Source organism: Piliocolobus tephrosceles, chromosome X (genome assembly GCF_002776525.5).
Source record: "Piliocolobus tephrosceles isolate RC106 chromosome X, ASM277652v3, whole genome shotgun sequence".
Classification (NCBI taxonomy): domain Eukaryota; kingdom Metazoa; phylum Chordata; class Mammalia; order Primates; family Cercopithecidae; genus Piliocolobus; species Piliocolobus tephrosceles.
Window position 1 is genome coordinate 79,920,582 of NC_045455.1, and position 19,422 is coordinate 79,940,003.

The following is a 19,422-nucleotide window of genomic DNA, read 5'->3' on the forward strand; positions in this document are numbered from 1 at the left end:
TGATGCCCTGTGAATTCAGAGGTTTTCCATTCTGGTGAGTGATAGGTATTATTCCTACCTCCGTAAACTGTAAGGATTTCCCCACTAATCCTTTGTGATGGTTCTTTCCCCAGCCTGAGTACTTGCCCCACCATGTGTGCATTCATCAGGACTCTGCTGCAGACTGTACCCTGCCGCAGGCCAGGTCTCAACACAGGCCTCCATGACAACTGTTGCAGTACTGAGGGAGTGGCTAAGTTAAAATGCTAAAGATAAAAAAGCCAAGGCCCTTATACAAAGGCTGGAATGTAACAAAAGCCCACCAAGAATTTTGCCCAGGCCTTTACTGGGCCTTAAAGCATGACAAAAAAACGAAGGAATTCTTAGCTGGACCCATTTAGGATTAAACAAGTTTATTGAGGGTCTGAAGGAATCACTAAACCTCCCTGATTTAGCGGGAGACAAGGGTAATCACCCTAGCACCTGGACCCATTTAGATTAAGTGAATTTACTGAGGCTGCAGAGGAAGGTCTTCAGGACTCAAGACCTTAGTTGTAGATTATAAGAAGTTAACCACTTATGTCTTTAGATGAATGCACGCTTACACATAGACATATAACTTAGAAGGTATTATAAGCTCTGGAAAATTTGTAATTTTGAGTTGGTCTGGTGATAATTTACAGGCCTTCTCCCTGTAACTGGTTCCAGAAATAAGAACTCTTCCTCCCCGATTCATCTACATCTTGTTACTGGGTCACAAGAAATAGCAGCCCGACCCTCAGTTTGGGAACACGGTGCGCAGCTCTTCCCTCCAATATCTGCCCTGCGAAGTCTAGCTGCCTTGTTCTCCCTAGACTCAGAGAAACTCCGTTTCCTCAACTTAGGGCAACCACCAGCCTCTGCCTGTTTTATCCCTTTCTGCTTTGTACCCTGGCAGGCCCAGGCCAATTGGGGAGCTTGCCTCATTTGTGTCTCATCAAGAGATCATTGTCCCTTATTGCCTGATGTTCAATGTCTTGAAAACCATTGTTTCTTTTTTTGTTCCTCTTAGTTTTCAGTTGTTTCAGGCAGGAAGTAAATTCAGTTGCTTTATTTCTGCCAGAAACACAAATCTGTGGTTTCTGTAGTTGTTGACAAACCTGTTTTCTGCTTGCCTTTGCTCTTAATTTCCCACAGTGAGATTCTGCTAACAGATCTTTTTAAGAAATCCTCGGCCGGGTGCAGTGGCTCACGCCTGTAATCCCAGCACCTTGGGAGGCAGAAGCGGGTGGATCATGAGGTCAGGAGTTCAAGACCAGCCTGCGCAATATGGTGAAACCCGTCTCTACTAAAAAATACACAAAAAAATTTAGCTGGGCATGGTGGTGCGTGCCTGTAGTCCCAGCTACTTTGGGAGGCTGAGGCACGAGAATCGCTTTAACACGGGAGGTGGAAGTTGCAGTAAGCTGAGATTGTGCCATTGCACTCCAGCCTGGGAGACAGAGTGAGACTCCATCTCAAAAAAGAAATCCTCTGTACATTTGGATTTGTCAACAGATAATCTAGTCCTTTTCACTTCATTCTATTCTGTTTACTTGGTTGTGAATTGCCCTTTCAGACTTACAGCTAGACAAAATTTTGATAAGCATACCTCCTATATTAGGGTAATTCACAAAATCAGAACTAATAGGGAGTGTGTGTATAAAAGATTTATTATAAGGAATTTGCCCATACAATTATGAAGGCCGAGAAGTCTCAGGATCTGCAGTTGACAAGCTGGAGAGGCAGGCAAACTGATGTGTAGTTCCAGTCTGAGTCCAAGGCTGGAAAAGTGTTGCCAAGGCTGGGAAAGTGTTCCAACTCAAGCTGTTTGGCTGTAGGAGCTCCCTGTTACTCCTGGGAGGTCAGCCTTTTTGTTCTATTCCGTCTTCAGTCGACTGGCTGAGGCCCACCCACATTGGAGAAGACAATGTACTATACTCAGTCTCCCAATTGAAATGTTAATCTCATCCAGAAACTCAATTGGAAAACTATTTATGTATTCACAACACGTCTGACACCAAATTGTGTTTTCCACACCAATCAATTATCCCATTCTCACTAAAACGTTGGTCTCCACAACCCCTTTATTTTCTGAAGACATTCCTAAGTCTTTGGTAAATAACTTTTCAACCAATTGCCAATCAGGAAATCTTTGAATCTAGCTATGACCTGGAAGCCGCCCCCCTGTCTCCTATCCCTTCCAATTACCCTGCCTTTCCGGATGGAACCAGTGTATATCTTAACATGTATTTGATTGATGTCCCATGTCTCCCTAAAATGTATAAAACTAAGCTGTACCCTGACCACCTTGGGCACGTGTTCTTAGGATCTCCTGAGAGCTGTCACTAGCCATTGGTCACTCATTTGGCTTAGAATAAATATCTTCAAATATTTTACAGAGTTTGTCTCTTTTTGTCAAGGAAACACAGATGTATCAAGGGTAGGAGGTAAACTTTGTGATTAAAAATATAATGAGGCCAGGCGCAGTGGCTCACGCCTGTAATCCCAGCACTTTGGGAGGCCGAGGCGGGCAGATCACAAGGTCAGGAGATCGAGACCATCCTGGCTAACTCGGTGAAACCCCGTCTCTACTAAAAACGCAAAAAAATTAGCCGGGCGTAGTGGCAGGCGCCTGTAGTCCCAGCTACTCAGGAGGCTGAGGCAGGAGAATGGCGTGAACTTGGGAGGTGGCGCTTGCAGTAAGCCAAGATCGTGTCACTGAACTCCAGCCTGGGAGACAGAGCGAGACTCCGTCTCAAAAAAAAAAAAGAAATATATGTCAGGCCTCTGAGCCCAAGCCAAGCCATCGCATCCCCTGTGACCTGCACATATACGCCTGTGACTTGCATGTCCGCATCCCCTGTGACTTGCACGTATAAGCCCAGATGGCCTGAAGTAACTGAAGAATCACAAAAGAAGGGAAAATGCCCTGCCCCGACTTAACTGATGACATTCCACCACAAAAGAAGTGAAAATGGCAGGTCATTGCCTTAAGCGATGACATTATCTTGTGAAACTCCTTTTCCTGGCTCATCTTGGCTCAAAAAGCTCCCCCACTGAGCACCTTGTGACTCCCACTCCTGCCCGCCAGAGAACAACCCCCCTTTGTAATTTTCGTTGACCTATCCCAAATCCTATAAAGCGGCCCCACCCTTATCTCCCTTGGCAGACTCCTTTTTCGGACTCAGACTGCCTGCATCCAGGTGAAATAAACAGCCATGTTGCTCACACAAAGCATGTTTGGTGGTCTCTTCACATGGAGGCGCATGACAATATATATACATATATATAAAATGAAATTTCAAGTTGCAGTGAGCAGCTCTGAGGTATGTTCATGAACAGCACACAGATGCAAAACAATAATCTGGAGGGTTAGCAGTCTTCCCGAGTTCAGGAGGTACCTTTTTGAGGCCAGTTCCTCTCGCTCCAACACTGCCAAATCAGCGACTCTGGTGCTTGTTCAACTGAAGCAAAGAAGGGCGCAGCTACTCTTGGATCAAGCATTTTCCTAACAAGGGCTAAGAGTGAAGCCAACTTTGCCACCCAGGTCTATGTTTAGGAAAGCAACCAGCAAGAGGGAAGAAAAAGGTGAGGGATATTCTCGGCCTCCTGACACTCCTCTGTGTAGTCGGGGCAATGTAACCCCAGCGTCTTGAGCAAGGAGTGTCCCTCGAGGTGTTCTCCAGGGTCGCTCCACCGGACAGTGCAGGTTTCTCTTCCAGCCTCCCCGGCTGCCCTCGCCCCGCCCCCTGCCGCCTGCGGGCATCGCTTTATGACGTCACCACGTGCCTCTGCAGGCCCGTGCGGGAGGTGGGACCGGGAGGCGGTTCGGGTGCCACGCCTCGTGCCATACCCTCCTTGCTCGCTTCTGGGTGGCCTTTAATGTATTGTGTTCTAAGGTGTGCTGAGGGGAAAGACGCCGGAGGTCTCTAGCCTGACACTATGGAGGAAGAGAGAAGCTACAATTTCGACGGTGTGAGCACCAACCGCCTGAAACAGCAGTTGCTGGAAGAAATCCGCAAGAAGTGAGTCGGGGGGCGGCGCGGTGTGGAGTCTGGTCCACGCCCCCCGAGCCTTCGCCTGCGGCGTCTCAGGGCGGAAGCCGCTGAGGATGCTGGGAGACCGGCCCTGTGATTAACCCCTGGGCACTTCGGTCTACCTGCCCAAGTGTTCCATGCCAAAGATTCATGTGCCTCTTTGACTAAGCCTTTGGTATTGTGAGTAGGCAGCTTTCGAGGTAGGATGTTCTGCCCTTAGGATCCAATCATATGGCGTGTATTTTGCCTAAAATAATGCCAAAAGTTGTGGTTTTGTTGTCTCTATAAATCCAGATTTTTTGTTTAAAATTCCAAAGATTTTATTTAGTTATGCGGGTTTGTTTTTTTTCTTTCATCCCTTTAGGGGGAACTTCATAAAATGGCATTTAGTAAAACTGTTACTCCTTTATGCTTTTTAAAAACAGTATTCGTACTTCGTGTTAAATTTTTGAAACATTTATTTTTTGGACATACTCCCAACTCCATCCACAAGTACCGTGAGAATTGGACTCTCCTTTGTGCCTAGATAGCGTTCTGGGTTTTCCTCTGTTGTAGCTCCAGTCACAGTTTTTTAATTGCTTGTGTATTTCTTGTCTTGCTACCAAACTACACGCATTCTGAGGACAGATTCTGTGTATTCTGAGGAAGTAGAGAAGAATAAGAGCAAGTACTTGAGAGTCCTGAATGAATGCAAACCCCATCTGTCACTCAGTAATTATGCAATCTTAGACAAGTTAATTAACCTCTTTACTCTTCAGTTTTCTCCACTCTAAGACGGGTATACAAATAGTCATCATCATACTCCTGCAGTTGTTCCCAGGTTGGAATGAAATGCACTATAAAGCACTTAGCATTGGCTTATTATACGCATCCAGTGGAACTTTGCTGCCGCTATTGCTATTTTTCTGTTCATTATTCACTGAATTCTTCCGTGTTTAATACAATGCCTTGAACATAATAGCATTCAAAACTATTTATTGAATAAATAAATGGTCCTGTCATATGATAATGTTCTATTTACTGATGTCCTAAATAGCTAACCTTTTAAATTAGTGTTTCTTTTTTTCCCTTTGTTTCAGTTTGTCAGCTATTATGTATTGCCCTAGGTATGCCTTTGTGTAATAATGTACAGTGCCTAATTTGCTTGGTTCTGAAAAACCAGATAGCTACCTTCTTTGGGATGATATTTAAGTTAAAGGATTTCCGAGGGCGGGGCGTGCTGGCTCATGCCTGTAATCCCAGCACTTTGAGAGGCCAAGGCTGGGCGAATCACAAGATCAGGAGTTCGAGACCAGTCTGGTCAGTATGGTGAAACCCCACCACCAAGCCTGGCTAATACAAAAAAAAAAATTAGCCAGGCTTGGTGGTGCATGCCTGTAATCCCAGCTACTCAGGAGGCTGAGGCAGGAGAATTGCTTGAACCCGGGAGGCGGAGGTTGCAGTGAGCTGAGATTGCACCACTGCACTCCAGCCTGGGCGACAGAGCGAGACTTTGTCTCATAAATAAATAATTAAATAAAGGATTTCCAGTGGTTGCCTGGGGGTCTTTGAGCTTTAGTGCATATTTGAGTCCTAGAACTGACTAATTGGAAGCCTTCCTTTACCTGAGTCTTGTTTCTTAACCAGTCCTTCAGTAAATGATGTGTCATAGTAAATTGTTCCTGAAGTAGTAGTGGGTTACTACGTATTATTTTTCTGATGTTATTTTTAATTGAATTATAATCAACAAAAACATTTTAAATGACAGGGATGCAGTGCAACTCTCAATATTTGAACTAAGACACAAGATTACAGAACTGGAAGCCAAACTCAATACTGACAATGAAGGTATATAAGTAAATACTTACATTTGTGACTCCTGTATAATTATTGTTCATTTTACCAGGATATCTATAGTGCATTAAATTCCATATATTTAATAGTACCAAGGTTTCAGTATTGCTTTTTGGCCACATTTATAATAGTTTATGATAGAGGCTTTAAAACTGATACTTCAGAATATCAAACCTATTACTATTTAATTATTTTTCTACCTTTAGTTCATTAATAGCAAAACCTTTGTTACATGACATCAATATATTGTTTCTTTATTAAATAAATATCACCAGTTTTCTATTCACCTCAAGTTACACTCTTTGTATCCTAACTTCTAGATTTGGGATATGTTTAAAATCTGTATCTAGGTTTTGGCTGTTGTTTTTGGAAGCCTGTTGTTTGGTGTGGAGGATGTTGTGTACATACACACTCATATATCCTTAAAATTTGTAATGTATGCAAGATATGATCCTGCCATATGTCAACACTTTAAATGGAAGACCTTTGTTTTCCCTGTTCTAAAGAAGTTCATTTACTATTGGGAGAAAGTATCAAACCAGAATATGGATATGAAAAGTCATATGAGTTCTATGTAAGGATACATGAAAATTTAGGGAAGAGAAACCTAACAGAATTTGGGTGAGGTAATAAAGACAGGCTTTCTAGAACAGGCAGTGCTTGAACTGAATGCTAAAGAACAGGAGGAGTTTATTAGGGTTATCAGGGTGGGCATTTATACTCTTCCTCGATTGGGGAGCCATGAACAAAAAGGATTAGTGGCCATATGGGAAATAAAATGCCACTTTCTATAAGTACCCAATGCTTTGTTAAAGCTTGGTTGCAGAATACTGCTTTGTCCCAAGGCTGAAGTAGCTTCCTCTATCTCCATATCTATATCTTAGATATAATTGAGTCTCTGGGGGCGGGCTCTAAGTGTACTTATCAAATACTTTCATTGGCAGGGTAGCTGGACCTTCTTCATATACCCAGTTACAGGAAAATACAGAAGGCATGCTTACAGGTGCACATGCAGTAACTATGCCCACTAGTAAAATGTGGCTCAACAAGTTGTACCAGTTCTCAAAAGAAGGAGCTAGTACGTGGGTATAAAGAGAAAAGGTCAGAATGATAGGGGAGAAAGTTCTTTCCTCTATGGGCCAAAAGTAAGGCCTAAGGTGAAGGACAGAAACATTTACTCCTTTAAAGCCAGGGACTGTGTCAGGTGAGGTAGTTACTGTTATTCCCATTTGTGGAAGAATGAAATTCAGGAATTCAAATAACTTCTAAGGTCATATAGCCAGGGAGTGGCTGAGCCATGACTTGATCCTAGATCATCTATTTACCATGCCTTCAGTAAATGATAATACAACTGCCATTACCACAGCACACTCAAAACAGTTCTGCTTGTCTGTTGCTACATAGCAAACCACCCTATAATTTAGGAGCTTAAAGCAGCAAACTTTCTCTTATAATTCTGGGGATTAACTGGGTTGGTTCACCTGATGGTTCTTGACTGGAGTCTCTTGTTCGGTTGCAGTCAGGTGTACTGAAGATTCAAGTGAACTGGTCATTCCGTGATGACTCATTCACTTGGCTAACATCTGACACTGGCTTTTGACTGGAAGCCCAGCTAGGGCTGCCTGTCAGAAATGCTTCTTGTACTGTTTTCTTCCACAGCATGGTGGTTAGGTTAGGATGTATCCCAAGAGCAAGCATTCCAAAAGACATAAGTAGAGACCGCCAGGCCAATCAAGGGCTACTCCCAGAACTGGCACAGGTGTATATCCACTGGATTCTATTGGTCATAATAGTCACAGATTCAAGGGACTGGAGAGGTAGACTGCTTTAAGGTCACATTACAGAGCAGCACATGGGATGGGATACGTTATTGCAGTCATCTTTGGAAAATACAGTCTGCCACAGGAGCATTAAACATAAAGCCATTTGGGGAATATGCTAAGTAATTGATAAAAGTGGAACATAGGTCATAATGAGAATGCGGTAAAAGATGAGATTAAAGTTTACGAAGGAGATGAATCAAGAAGGTTGGATGATGCTAATGAATTTACATTTATCCTGAAGGCAGTGGGGCGATATTAAAGGTGTTTTACAATGAATTTATTATTGGAAAAAGGTGCACATGCGACAAATATGGGTACATTCACTGTTCAGATAATTTTTTCACCCTTTCTGCTTTCTTCTCAAACCTCTACCACCTCTCTACTCATCACACTCTAAGGTAATGAGCTTACCCTCCTCTTTCAAAGAAAAAAGAGAAGCTATCAGAAGAGGACTTCTGCATGTTTCTACCAACAGAGCCACCCATCTACCTACACCCTTGCACATCCTCTTCTCTCTTGTTTGATGAATTGTCTGTCCTTATTCTTATCTCAGGTTATCTCCTCTCTTTGTGCAGTAGATCCTACCTACTCTTACCTAGTTAAGGATATCACTCTAGTGATGACTCTCTCTTCCCTACACTGTTTTCCCTGCTCTACTGGATCATTCCCAACAGCAGACTAACATGTTGAATTTATTTTATCTAAACAACAAATACCAAATGATAGGCTTCTTTTGGTCCCACTTTTCCCCTTCAGCTAGCATCCCCTGTCCCTGCCCCATTTATAGCAAAAGCCTTCGAAAGAGTAGTTTTTATTTCTACTTTCTCATCTGCTTATTGTTTGATCTTGCTTGTCACTGGATTAATTTTTAGGTAAACGGTAAACACAGCCAACTCTAAAGAGCTTTATATTCTCAGTCACCTCTGGAAGCCTTTTAGGGTTCATAGGAAACTATATGTAGAAAATTTGGTTTTATGTTTTAATTTGAATTTTACAACAAAGTTTAGTAATAAGAAAATGGTAAAGAAATGTTCAGGTGACTTTTTTTTTTTTTTTAAGTGAGAAGAATTAGTATTTGTGTAGAGCTTTAAGTACGTTTTTTAAAAAAATTGAAACCTCACAACTACCCTTTGAAAATAGTATCATTACCTCCATTTTATAAATTGAAAAATGGAGGCCGGGCGCGGCAGCTCACACCTGTAATCCCAGAACTTTGGGAGGCCGAGGCAGGCGGATCACCTGAGGTCAGGAGTTCGAGACCAGCCTGGCCAACTTGGTGAAACCGTGTCTCTACTAAAAATAACAAAGAAAAATTAGCCGAGTGTGGTGGTGGGTGTCTGTAATCCCAGCTACTCTGGAGGCTGAGGCAGGAGAATCGCTTGATTGCAGTTGGAGGTTGCAGTGAGCGAAGATTGCGCCATAGCACTCCAGCCTAGATGACAAGAACGAGACTCCATCAAAAAAAAAAAAAAAAAAAGGAGACTTATTGACAACACACAAGTTTACATCTTCATCCTGGATTTCTCCGTTGAGTCTTTTATAGGCTGGTTTCTATGCCTAAATACCTTTGGCTAGTGGGTAATATATTAATAGATCCAATGTATTTTTTTAAAGTCACCACAGTAAATGCTAAAATTTTTAAAATAAAATTCCATTTGTTTTTCTTATTTCAAAACAAGGAAAAGAATACTTCTATTTATCTCAAACTAGCGTAATACTTAACAATGAAATAGTAGAGGCATTTCCATAACTTGGGGGAAAAAATACCAAAGCTACCTGCTGCCATTATTAAAATGCAATATAGTTTTGAAAATTCCAATTAAGCAATACAATATGATATAGAAATAAGAGTTATAGCTATTAGAGAGGAAGTGATACAATTATTATAAAGATTAGCATATTAATAAAGAACGAGAAAATGGTTGGATACAATAATGAAATAAATGTTTATTTTAAAAAACAAATGCCAGCAATAACCAGTTAGAAAAATAGGGTTTTTAAATGATCCCACCCACAACTCCAACCCAAACCATAAAAGATCTGCCAATATTCCTGACAAGAAATATGAGGACCTATATGAAGAGATAACAGAAGACTGTAACTATAAGGGAATAACAGTTCAGTCCAAATTCTTACTTATTTAACATAAGAGATATCATACAGGAAACTCCAGAATAAAATGAATTTGGGAAAGCTTTACAGCATTAACACTTGTTTGCTGAGCTTCTGAGAGTCTTTGTTAGTAAGTGAAACAGGTAACAGTGTATCTTATTGCTACAAAGAGTCTGTCGTGTCAGTCTTAGGTGATCTCTATTTTAATGTTAATGCTGGTCATTTGTGCCTAAACTCCAAAGTGGGGGAAGGTATAGTGTGGCGTGTCCAACCCTCCACTTCTCATAATGGCCTGAACTAGTTTTTCAGGTTTCTTTGAGATTCCCTTTGGCCAAGAGGTAGATACGTTCCCTCTGTTGAGGGGGCTTAGGATTTTTTTTTTTTAGTTTATATTCCCCCTTTTTTGTTCAAGGTATGCAGAGGCAGTATCCATAGCTAAGCTTTTATTAGCTTAAGTTCTGGGGTGGTGTGACTCCTTGCCCCTGGTCCATCATGTTTCTCACTGGGACCCCTATTGCCAAGGAACTTAGAGTCAAAGACTTACATCCAATTAAACGTTTTAGGCTAGATAGGGGTGGAGGTGACCAGGTATTCAGTAATCTTTAAAACCCCTTTTAGGCAACATAAGAGCCAAAAACCAAAAGTCAAAAAATAAGGTTTTAAAGTTGAGTTATCTATAAATGTTCTGCATTGAGATACTGTAATCTTGACTTGTAGCAATTAGCTATACAAAACACAAGAATTTTGTTCAGCTGTTTAGGCATCTGTGTGTCTGTCCTTGATTTGGAGGGTCTTAATTAATTTTATCCCTCAAAATCTGGCCCTTACAATGACACACTTCTGCGATAGCCCCTGGGCCTGGAGGGATTGAATAGTTTCAAATTCTGGAGGTAAAAAAAAATGTAAAGTATTAACAGTGTTTCACACAAAAAGGTCATAAGCCCTGCCTAGTTCTGACAATTACAGGAAAGGAAACTTATAGGTAGCTAAACATTTGAATTATTTAGTATCAAGGCACAGAATAAATTATATTATTTTAGATAGAGGCAAAATTATTAAGTGAATCTTAATTTTTCTGTGGTACTGGTGTGTCCCTGTGTCTCATGAAGGTAGTTTACTATGATTGTCATCTTTTCGCAGATCTAAAGATGGGGCTTTGGTTAACTTAGATTTGCTGTCAGATACTGGCAGGAGTCAGTGCCTCCTTTAGATGAGATCTGTGTACCCAGAAATCAAAGCCCTGTAACTTCATAGCACAAGGATTAGTTAATAGCACCTGATAAGGACCTTTTTAAGGGTCTGGAGGTGGTGATGCTAGAGGCCATGACTTGTCTGGAAGCTGTAAAAAGATTCTATAACCTTGCAGCAATTAACTTTTATAGCTTTGATAAACACCAGCAATAAGCCAGAGACTTAATTTTGGTTTCAATTTTGAAGATGTTTCTCAAAAATGTTAAAGGGCTCAAAACATTTGATTAAAACAGATCCACAGGTCATTGTAAACCAATAGTTACTAATTTAACCAAAATGATCATTGAAAGACTTAAAGGCAATACAGAAGGTTACATGCATGTAACAACTTTTAGCCTTTTAGGTCTCAGCTTTTCTAAGCAATTAAAAATCTAATAAAGACAACATATGAATTATTTTGATAAAAAGTAAAATGTTGTTTCTTATGCCAGTTACTAGAAAGGCAAAGAAAAACCTGCAGTGTGACTACTTCTCCTTATAGGAAGCCTATTTAGACAACCTGGAAGTTAAACCTGATGAAAAATGTACTTGAATTTAATCAGACACAGGAAGAATGTGTTCAGGGTTATGAGTATAGCAGAGGAGTACATAGTTCTTAGTAACTGCATGAGAAGTTTCTTGATTACATTGAAAAATTTAAACCTATCAAGAAAGCCAAGAGTACAGAATCAAATTATACTGGAGGAAAATATTGCTTTTCTAGACCTTTAAGATAAAACATTTTAGCATCAGGCCACAACAATGGAACCAGAGGAAAAAAGTTACAGAAGCTAATTTAAAAGCTGAAGGAGAGAGCGCTCATCTTAGGCCTTCTCAGGGGGAGGAAAAACTGAAAGCAGTGAGACAGCAATAGTTGAACTTCTGAGATAACGATTCTGAGAAGTTTTTAAAAGAAACAGGCTCTAAAATTTTAAAAATCTCTTGTAATTTTATTAAGAGAAAAGTAATACCTTAAGAAAACCTTGTTTTAGGATAGGGGATCAATCTTAGAAAGACTATTAAAAATAATTAAAAATAATGGCTTTTAATTATAGCCAACTTAATACATAAAATAACTTTTGTGATTTTCCTTTTACGAACTGTATCATAACTGACATAGACCATTTATTACATGCTTGGACTTTCTGATTTGTCCTAAAATTTTCTGTTTTCTGAATAACCAGCCATTTTATTTTAGGACAAGAATTTACTATATAAAATCTTTCTCATGTAAAATTATTTGCTTGTTTTATAACCTTTTTATTATAAACACATTTTTGTATCCACAACTTTATATCTCTCTCCCCTACTCACTGATTCTTTTTTATCTTCTTTTAGAAATAACTTTTAAATAACCTTTGAATTACTTAAATTACTCTTTTTTAAAAAATGAAAACACAACTTACGGAATTATATATTAGAATTCTTATTCTTAGTAACCTTAAATTTTAGTGAAAACTTAGGAAGCAAGAAATCCTGAACTGTTTATCAGATGTTAGCATTTTCTGGATGAAACCATTCTACAATTTCAGAAATATGTTTTCCCATATCATAATCTTTTCTTAATTGGAAGGTCCCAGAAATCCAATTATTATCAATTGGATTGGAGCATATATTATTTAATTCAAAACAATTTTAAGATTTAAGATTACATAAAAAGTCCACTTACAAGCATTTATCTCATTTACATGTATTCACTTTTTCCATTTTTTAATAGTTTATCTAGATTACTTCTGAAAATTGAGATACTACACAAAACTAATCATTATTTAAAGTTATTACTGGGCCGAGTGCAGTGGCTCACGCCTGTAATCCCAGCACTTTGGGAGGCCCAGGTGGGCGGATCAGATTGAGACCATCCTGGTGGCTAACACGGTGAAACCCCATCTCTACTAAAAAAGATACAAAAAAAATTAGCCGGGCGTGGTGGTGGGCACCTGTAGTCCCAGCTACTCAGAAGGCTGAGGCAGGAGAATGGTGTGAACCCGGGAGGCGGAGCTTGCAGTGAGCCAAGATTGCGCCACTGCACTCCAGCCTGGGCAACAGAGCAAGACTCTGTCTCAATAATAATAATAATTTCCCTATTAACCATTTTTAAAATCTGAACAGTAAACGGTGAACACCTAATTAAGAATCTTAAAATTAAATGCATTTGCTGATGACTCAGAAGATTTAGCTGTTTCATTGAACTAACAATCTTAAGTTAATCTTATTTGTCAAAAAAAATTACACAAAGATTATTCTGTTTTTGGCTAAGTGTAAAGTCTTAGAACCTTTATGTCAACCCTTGACAGCTTAATATACACACTGATACAAATATAAAACCACTTAGGTAAAAACGTATGTGGACAATTCTGAAGACATTTCTATTTTTATCAATAATTTTAAAACCAGTTTTATTAAAGATTCACATGCACTTGAAAAGCATTTGGACTTAATTTTTGAGTACTCGTTTACTTATAAGCCAATTTGATAGCATGCTAGACACAACACAGAACATAATACATGAACATTACATAAATATATCTAAACATGAATACATATATGCACAAAGAAATAACCAATAGCTTTTACCTTGGAATGCTAGCCATGAGACAGCATTACAAACTCACAGACATACAAAAGTTAGCTGGCTCCAAGTTCTTTTTCTGACAAAATTGAAACCTGTTCATATGGCCAAACTTCATTTGCCCTAATAGGTAATCCAAGGAAATCTGTGAACCAAAATTTTGGGTAAAACAGTCTCTATGGCAATTTTTTTTAAACCCCTTTTACCCTTGTTTTTTTGTTTTCAGTTTCAAACAACTTTCCAATGTTTACATTCTAGTTAGACCATAAATGAGTCTTAGCACCAGCAGCTTAGTAACAGCAGATTTAAAGCAGGCAGAAAAAAGAGGAAGATAGCTTTAGAAGACTCTACTTAACTCTATAGCTTCAGGTTAACTATTTGAGCTCTAAATTTTTCTTGCTGTAATTTGCCCGTCGGTTTAAAATGTGCACAAAAATGGACCATATGTAATCAGCTGGAGTCCCAAAGAGGATGACAAAATCGGGCCAGGATGTTGAAAGTTGTTTTTCCTCTTCAGTACTGGTTTCCTGGTTTGAATAGGAAAAGATAAAAAGAAAGGAGTGGAGAGGAGAAAGGAGGTCAGGTTTTGTGGGCAGGAAGAGGAAAGAAAAAAGAAGGAAGGGAGGCTTATGAGCCTTCCAGCCACTGCACAGTACCCCTACCTCGCTTGTTTATCTCCTCTTAGGGAGAGCCTCAGCACCCCAGACCTGCAGGGTGTGGGATGGATCCCTCCCATTTCCTCAAGTCACCAGTCAACTGTTTCAAGCCAGAGGGAGCTAAGGGTGATTTTGGCTGAGAAGAGTAGGGCTGTAGACGGCTTCTGAGATAATCAGGATGATGAAGTTGGAAAAAAGGGGAAAGAGAGAGAGAGATCAGGGTGCACAAAGATCTCACACACGGACAAACAGGTGGTGTGCCTCCAAACAAATCCCTGGTTAAGGGGCTGTGTAGACTCCCACATCCCTCATTTCAGTTTCAAATGGCTCCCCCCAGGCAACTGAGTCAGAACTGAACAAAGGCCCAAGGTTGCGGCAAATACAAACAAAACCAATGCATACAATGCTCATATAGTGTCACTGGCAGCCAAGTCTAAATAAAGCAGAGCCTCAGCGACACCCCAAAAGAGGCAGAGGGTGGTTGGGTACACTCTGACTAATGTACCTAGTTCCAAAGTTTGTCAACTTCTCCAGAGGTCACTTTGCACCAGTGAAGCATTGAAGGTAGCAGACACCATAGCAGGAAGAAAAGAGAGGATCCCTAAGACAATATTCTTGGTAACTGCCGGGAAATTCCCTAATATCCTAGCCATGGGTCAGCTAGCCATCAGCAACTAGTGTTCACAGGTGGCCCTATGCCCCATCTGACAGAAACCAGACTGGCGGGCTCAGGCCCTGGAGCATACAGCACTCACCATACGGGACACTAAAATTGTAACCAGCAATTGTAAGTGCTGATTGCATAGTTCACTTAACAAGAGCGAGGTCTGATAAGAGAGAAAGTGACTTCATTGACCAAAACTAATAATGGGTAAGTGGCCAGATTCCCATCCAAAATAACCATGTCCAATTTCTAGGGAAAAGGCAGGGGACTTACAAAGGGAAACTTAATATGGGAGGCATGCAGGAGTTGTGCTGGTTACAAGGTCTATGTGTCTTGTTTTGGTGTCTTTGTTGGGTCTTTTGTGTTGTCCCATGTTGATGTTGGGGTTAATAAAGTCACTTTCCACCAGACCTTGCTCTTATTAATTGGACTCTGTAAGTGGCGAGCAGCCAGATTGCATTTGGTTACAATTGTATACTAATAGGTCGGTCTGTCTATCTATCTTATTTTATTTTTGTTTTTCTGAGAAAAATTTTTATTTTTTTGAGATGCAGACTCGCTATGTCACCCAAGCTAGAGTGCAGTGAGTGGCGCGATCTCAGCTTACTGCAACCTCCGCCTCCCAGGTTCAAGCAATTCTCCTGCCTCAGCCTCCTGAGTAGCTGGGATTATAGGCGCCTGCCACCACGCCTGGCTAATTTTTGTATTCTTTAGTAGAGACGGGGTTTCACCACATTGACCAACCAGGCTGGTGTTGAACTCCTGACCTCAAGTGATCTGCTGACCTCAGCCTCCCAAAATGGTGGGATTACAGGTGTGAGCCACCATGCCTGGCTGACTTGTCTATATTTGATGATTGACTTAAAGTCAATAATATTTTTAAATGGTGTCAGAATTTATAAACTGTACTCAGATGTGCCAAAAATAAATTGCGTTTTAAATTTTTTGGTAACCATTCTCATCTTGGTCTGAAGCATCCATTCCCATGGTAGGAAAGGGGATAGCATGACAAAGGGAGACTTTAGGTAGCAAATTATAAAGATGATTCCATGCAGCTGGGCTCTACTGTGTCTTTTGGGTAACTGTTTAGTCTTTCAGGGCTTCTCCTTTCTTCTTGTTCCTTTCCAAAGCTTTTGGGTTAATGACTTTCAGTTTCAGTATGGGAGGGTGTTCCAGCCCCTTTGGTAAGCCGCATTTGCATAAAGATGAGGGTGTAAGGGAGACCTGTATCTGGGCTGAGGAGGTTGGTAGTAGTATGTGCTAATACTCTTTCTCCTTAACTCCTCCACCAACTGTTATGTAGCAGCAGTTATTTCAGACATGTGAAGAGCATTTAAAGTTGAAAAAGAAGCCATCTTTTTGCCCTCTACAAAGCCTGACTTTAAAGACTAGAAAAAGTTAGCTTTGGGCTTTGAATCTGAACAAAGACCTTTTAATTTTAGGCTGTATTCTTCTTTTTCCCTAGACATAAGAAAAATGCTTTGACTTTAATAGCTAAAGTGGTTTAGTGAAAGAAAAATGCTTAAGGTTAAGAGAAAATGCCTGAGAAGATAGCTAAATGTACATTGTTCCTTCAGCTTAGCAGTTAAGAGGATTTGATTTCAAAGGCAGATAAAACTGGATTTAAAACCCGGTTTTTCCCTTATTTATTAGTTCTGTCATCTTAAGAATATTATTTGACGTCTTTGAACCTTGGTTTCCTCATCTTTGTAAAATAGGTAACTACATTTCTAAAATGAGGATTAAATTAGTTAATGTATGTAAAGCATTGTGTACTTTACACACAGCAGACACATAAGTGATAGTTATTAAGCAGACTTCAGAATTGCTTTCAAAGGAAAAAAATGAACATGACATTGGATAGGTTAGTAATGTTGAGGATATTTTATATACATATAAGTATATATAAAATATATAAATATATCAAGTTTCCTTGGAACTTGAAATATTCATATATATTTATGGATATATATATGAAATATATGAATATTATATATATGGGTATTTCAAGTTCCAAGGAAAGAAACATGTCCTGATATTCCCTCTAATTGAATTCATTGTAAGGATGCACAAGAAGTAAAAGAAAAAAGGGGGTGGGAAGTAGGAAAGAAGAGGAATTGTAGTAGTTGTAATAAGGTTTGGCTGTGTGGTAGCCTGAGTGTGGGTCTAATTCTTGCAATCTAGAAAATCTTACTAACAGAAATACAGACTTAATAATTATTTCCTTCTAGTTGATCTGTATTGCCAATAAAGTAAAATATAGTAATAGAGTAAGATCAAGCTCTTCATGTTATTTTAATGAATAAATGAGAGGTGTTGGGGTTTTCTTGATTGTTTCCCCGTTTTTACTCAGGTAGTGAATGGAAAACCCGTTATGAGACACAACTTGAATTAAATGATCAACTAGAAAAGCAAATTGTTTATCTCAAGGAGAAGATGGAAAAAATCCGTGGAAACTCTTCAGGTAAAAAACCAATCATATGTACGTTTTATCATTTGAGTTAAAACTGATATAACATTAAGTGCTCATATTTGATTTATTGTAGATAGACTATCTTCTATTCGTGTCTATGAACGAATGCCAGTGGTGAGTAGAAATATGATTAAACACAAAGAATAATTGAAGGAAATTATGTCTATTTTTTTCAGACGTATTTCAAACAGAAGTTTGAAGACTAGGGCAAGGTCCAAATTAACTGGTTTTTTCAGGGGACCTGTTTGAAGTAACAACTAATAATTTTCAAGTAGCTATAGGTGGAGCACTAAGTTGCCAGCTATATTCACAGGCATCCTGAAGAGGAGAGCATGTATAGATATTGCTTTTTGAATCACTGCCAACCTTTAGAGAGAAAGATACAGACAAATACTGTGTTTTTGCTAATAATGGATCAAGGAGAGATAAGTGTTTTTGCACACTTGTTATTTTCAACCCAGACATGCCTTTATTTCCATATCTTGGAAAGTCAGGAATTTTTCTTTTTTAATTCGAGAAATTGTATGGTTTCCCGTGTGCTGTCATAGAGTTATATCGCCCTCTTGTGGCATTTAGAAATTGTTGCTAGAGCTGTGTTAAGCTTAGCGCCTTTTCTTAATTGCAGGTAGAATTTTATTAGTACCTACTGGACATCAAATATTCTGGCTACCTGCTTCTTGATAACTGAGGCCCAGTCCTAGCTCACGAGAGTGGGTATCACCACCTTCGTGGAGAGTAGCAACAAGTGGGTATCACCACCTTCGTGGAGAATAGCAACAAGTACCAATGACTTGGTAAAGTACCTTAGGGCATATCTAAGGAGCATTTAATTGGTTTTCTGACTACTACCTGAGACTCTGGAACATATTCATGTTGGCAAAACTACATTTATTTTCCTTGATGTATTTGTGTTACTTTTGAAGAAAATGTGGTTCTCTAAGAGGTTTAATAATTTAGATCCAGAGACAGAGAATTATATTTCTCCACAGTAAAGGACTGAAGAAATATTAACACAACGAAGAGTGAGACCACAGACTAAGCAGAAAGGAAAGAGAATGAATGTTCAGTATAAATAGAACTGGTCCTCTCTATTCTCTGGAGAAGTGCTTTCATGAGTGTTTGGTACTCATGAATCCAAGAGGGGTATGTCTGAGCAGCAGACATTAGAAATCTAGCCAAGGAGTCAGCGATAGAAGTGTCCAAATGCTAAGCAAAAAGCATTGGGATCCAACAATCCTATATCCAGTCAAGAGACCCTCTTAGCTAAGGACAAAAGATATACTAAGTCTTATTCTTTGATATAAAGAATAATATTTGTGAAATTTAGGCATATAATTGTGTAATGCAGACCTATTTTTGGCTTCCTGTTAAATCGACAATTAGGCAAAAGGACTTAAATTAGTTGTTTTTGTGGGATAGGGTATGAATTCAAACACCATCTGTAAATTTCCCGATTCTTTATCCTTGTTGTGGATTGTTTAGTGTTTAGGAGTAATCTGTACAGACATACTTATGAAATTGATGTGTTAGTTTGAATACTAATTTTGAGTAACTTCAAACTGCAGATTTGCTTACAGGTAGCAAAAGGATGGGCACTCGTTTTATATGACTAGTATATGTGTAATTATTTCAAATGTTATTTGACAAAAATATATAAAATATTATCTTCAAACTGTATCATTAAAGTGGACTTTATTTTAATATAACTATCTCTTTTTTATTGTGGTAAATATACATAATGTAAAATTTACCATTCAGCATTTTTTTTTGAGGGAGGGTCTCACTTTGTCACCCAGGCTGGAGTGTAGTGGTTCAATCTCAGCTCACTACAGCCTTTGTCTGCTGAGCTCAAGCAATCCTCTTACCTCAGCCTCCTGAATAGCTGAGACTACGGGTTCATGCCTCCATGCCTAGCTAATTATTGTATTTTTAGAAGAGATGAGGTTTCACCATGTGTCCCAGGCTGGTCTCAAGCTCCTGAGCTCAAACAATCCGCCTGCCTCACCTCCCAAAATTACAGGTGTG

At 39.5% G+C, this 19,422-nt stretch overlaps 1 protein-coding gene across 2 annotated transcripts in view; it reads left to right on the forward strand.

Moving 5' to 3' along the window:
• Positions 1–3,797: 3,797 nt before the first annotated feature.
• CCDC169 (coiled-coil domain containing 169) overlaps positions 3,798–19,422 on the forward strand; it is a 65,706-nt gene continuing 50,081 nt past the window's right edge. The window contains exons 1-4 of one of the 2 annotated variants that reach the window (XM_023208677.2): positions 3,843–4,025; positions 5,785–5,864; positions 17,278–17,388; positions 17,471–17,511. In XM_023208677.2, the coding sequence (XP_023064445.1) occupies positions 3,943–4,025; positions 5,785–5,864; positions 17,278–17,388; positions 17,471–17,511 (315 nt within the window). In that variant the 5' untranslated portion in view covers positions 3,843–3,942. Of the gene's footprint in view, positions 4,026–5,784; positions 5,865–17,277; positions 17,389–17,470; positions 17,512–19,422 lie in introns of both variants that reach the window. The other variant, XM_023208678.2, reaches the window with a different exon arrangement.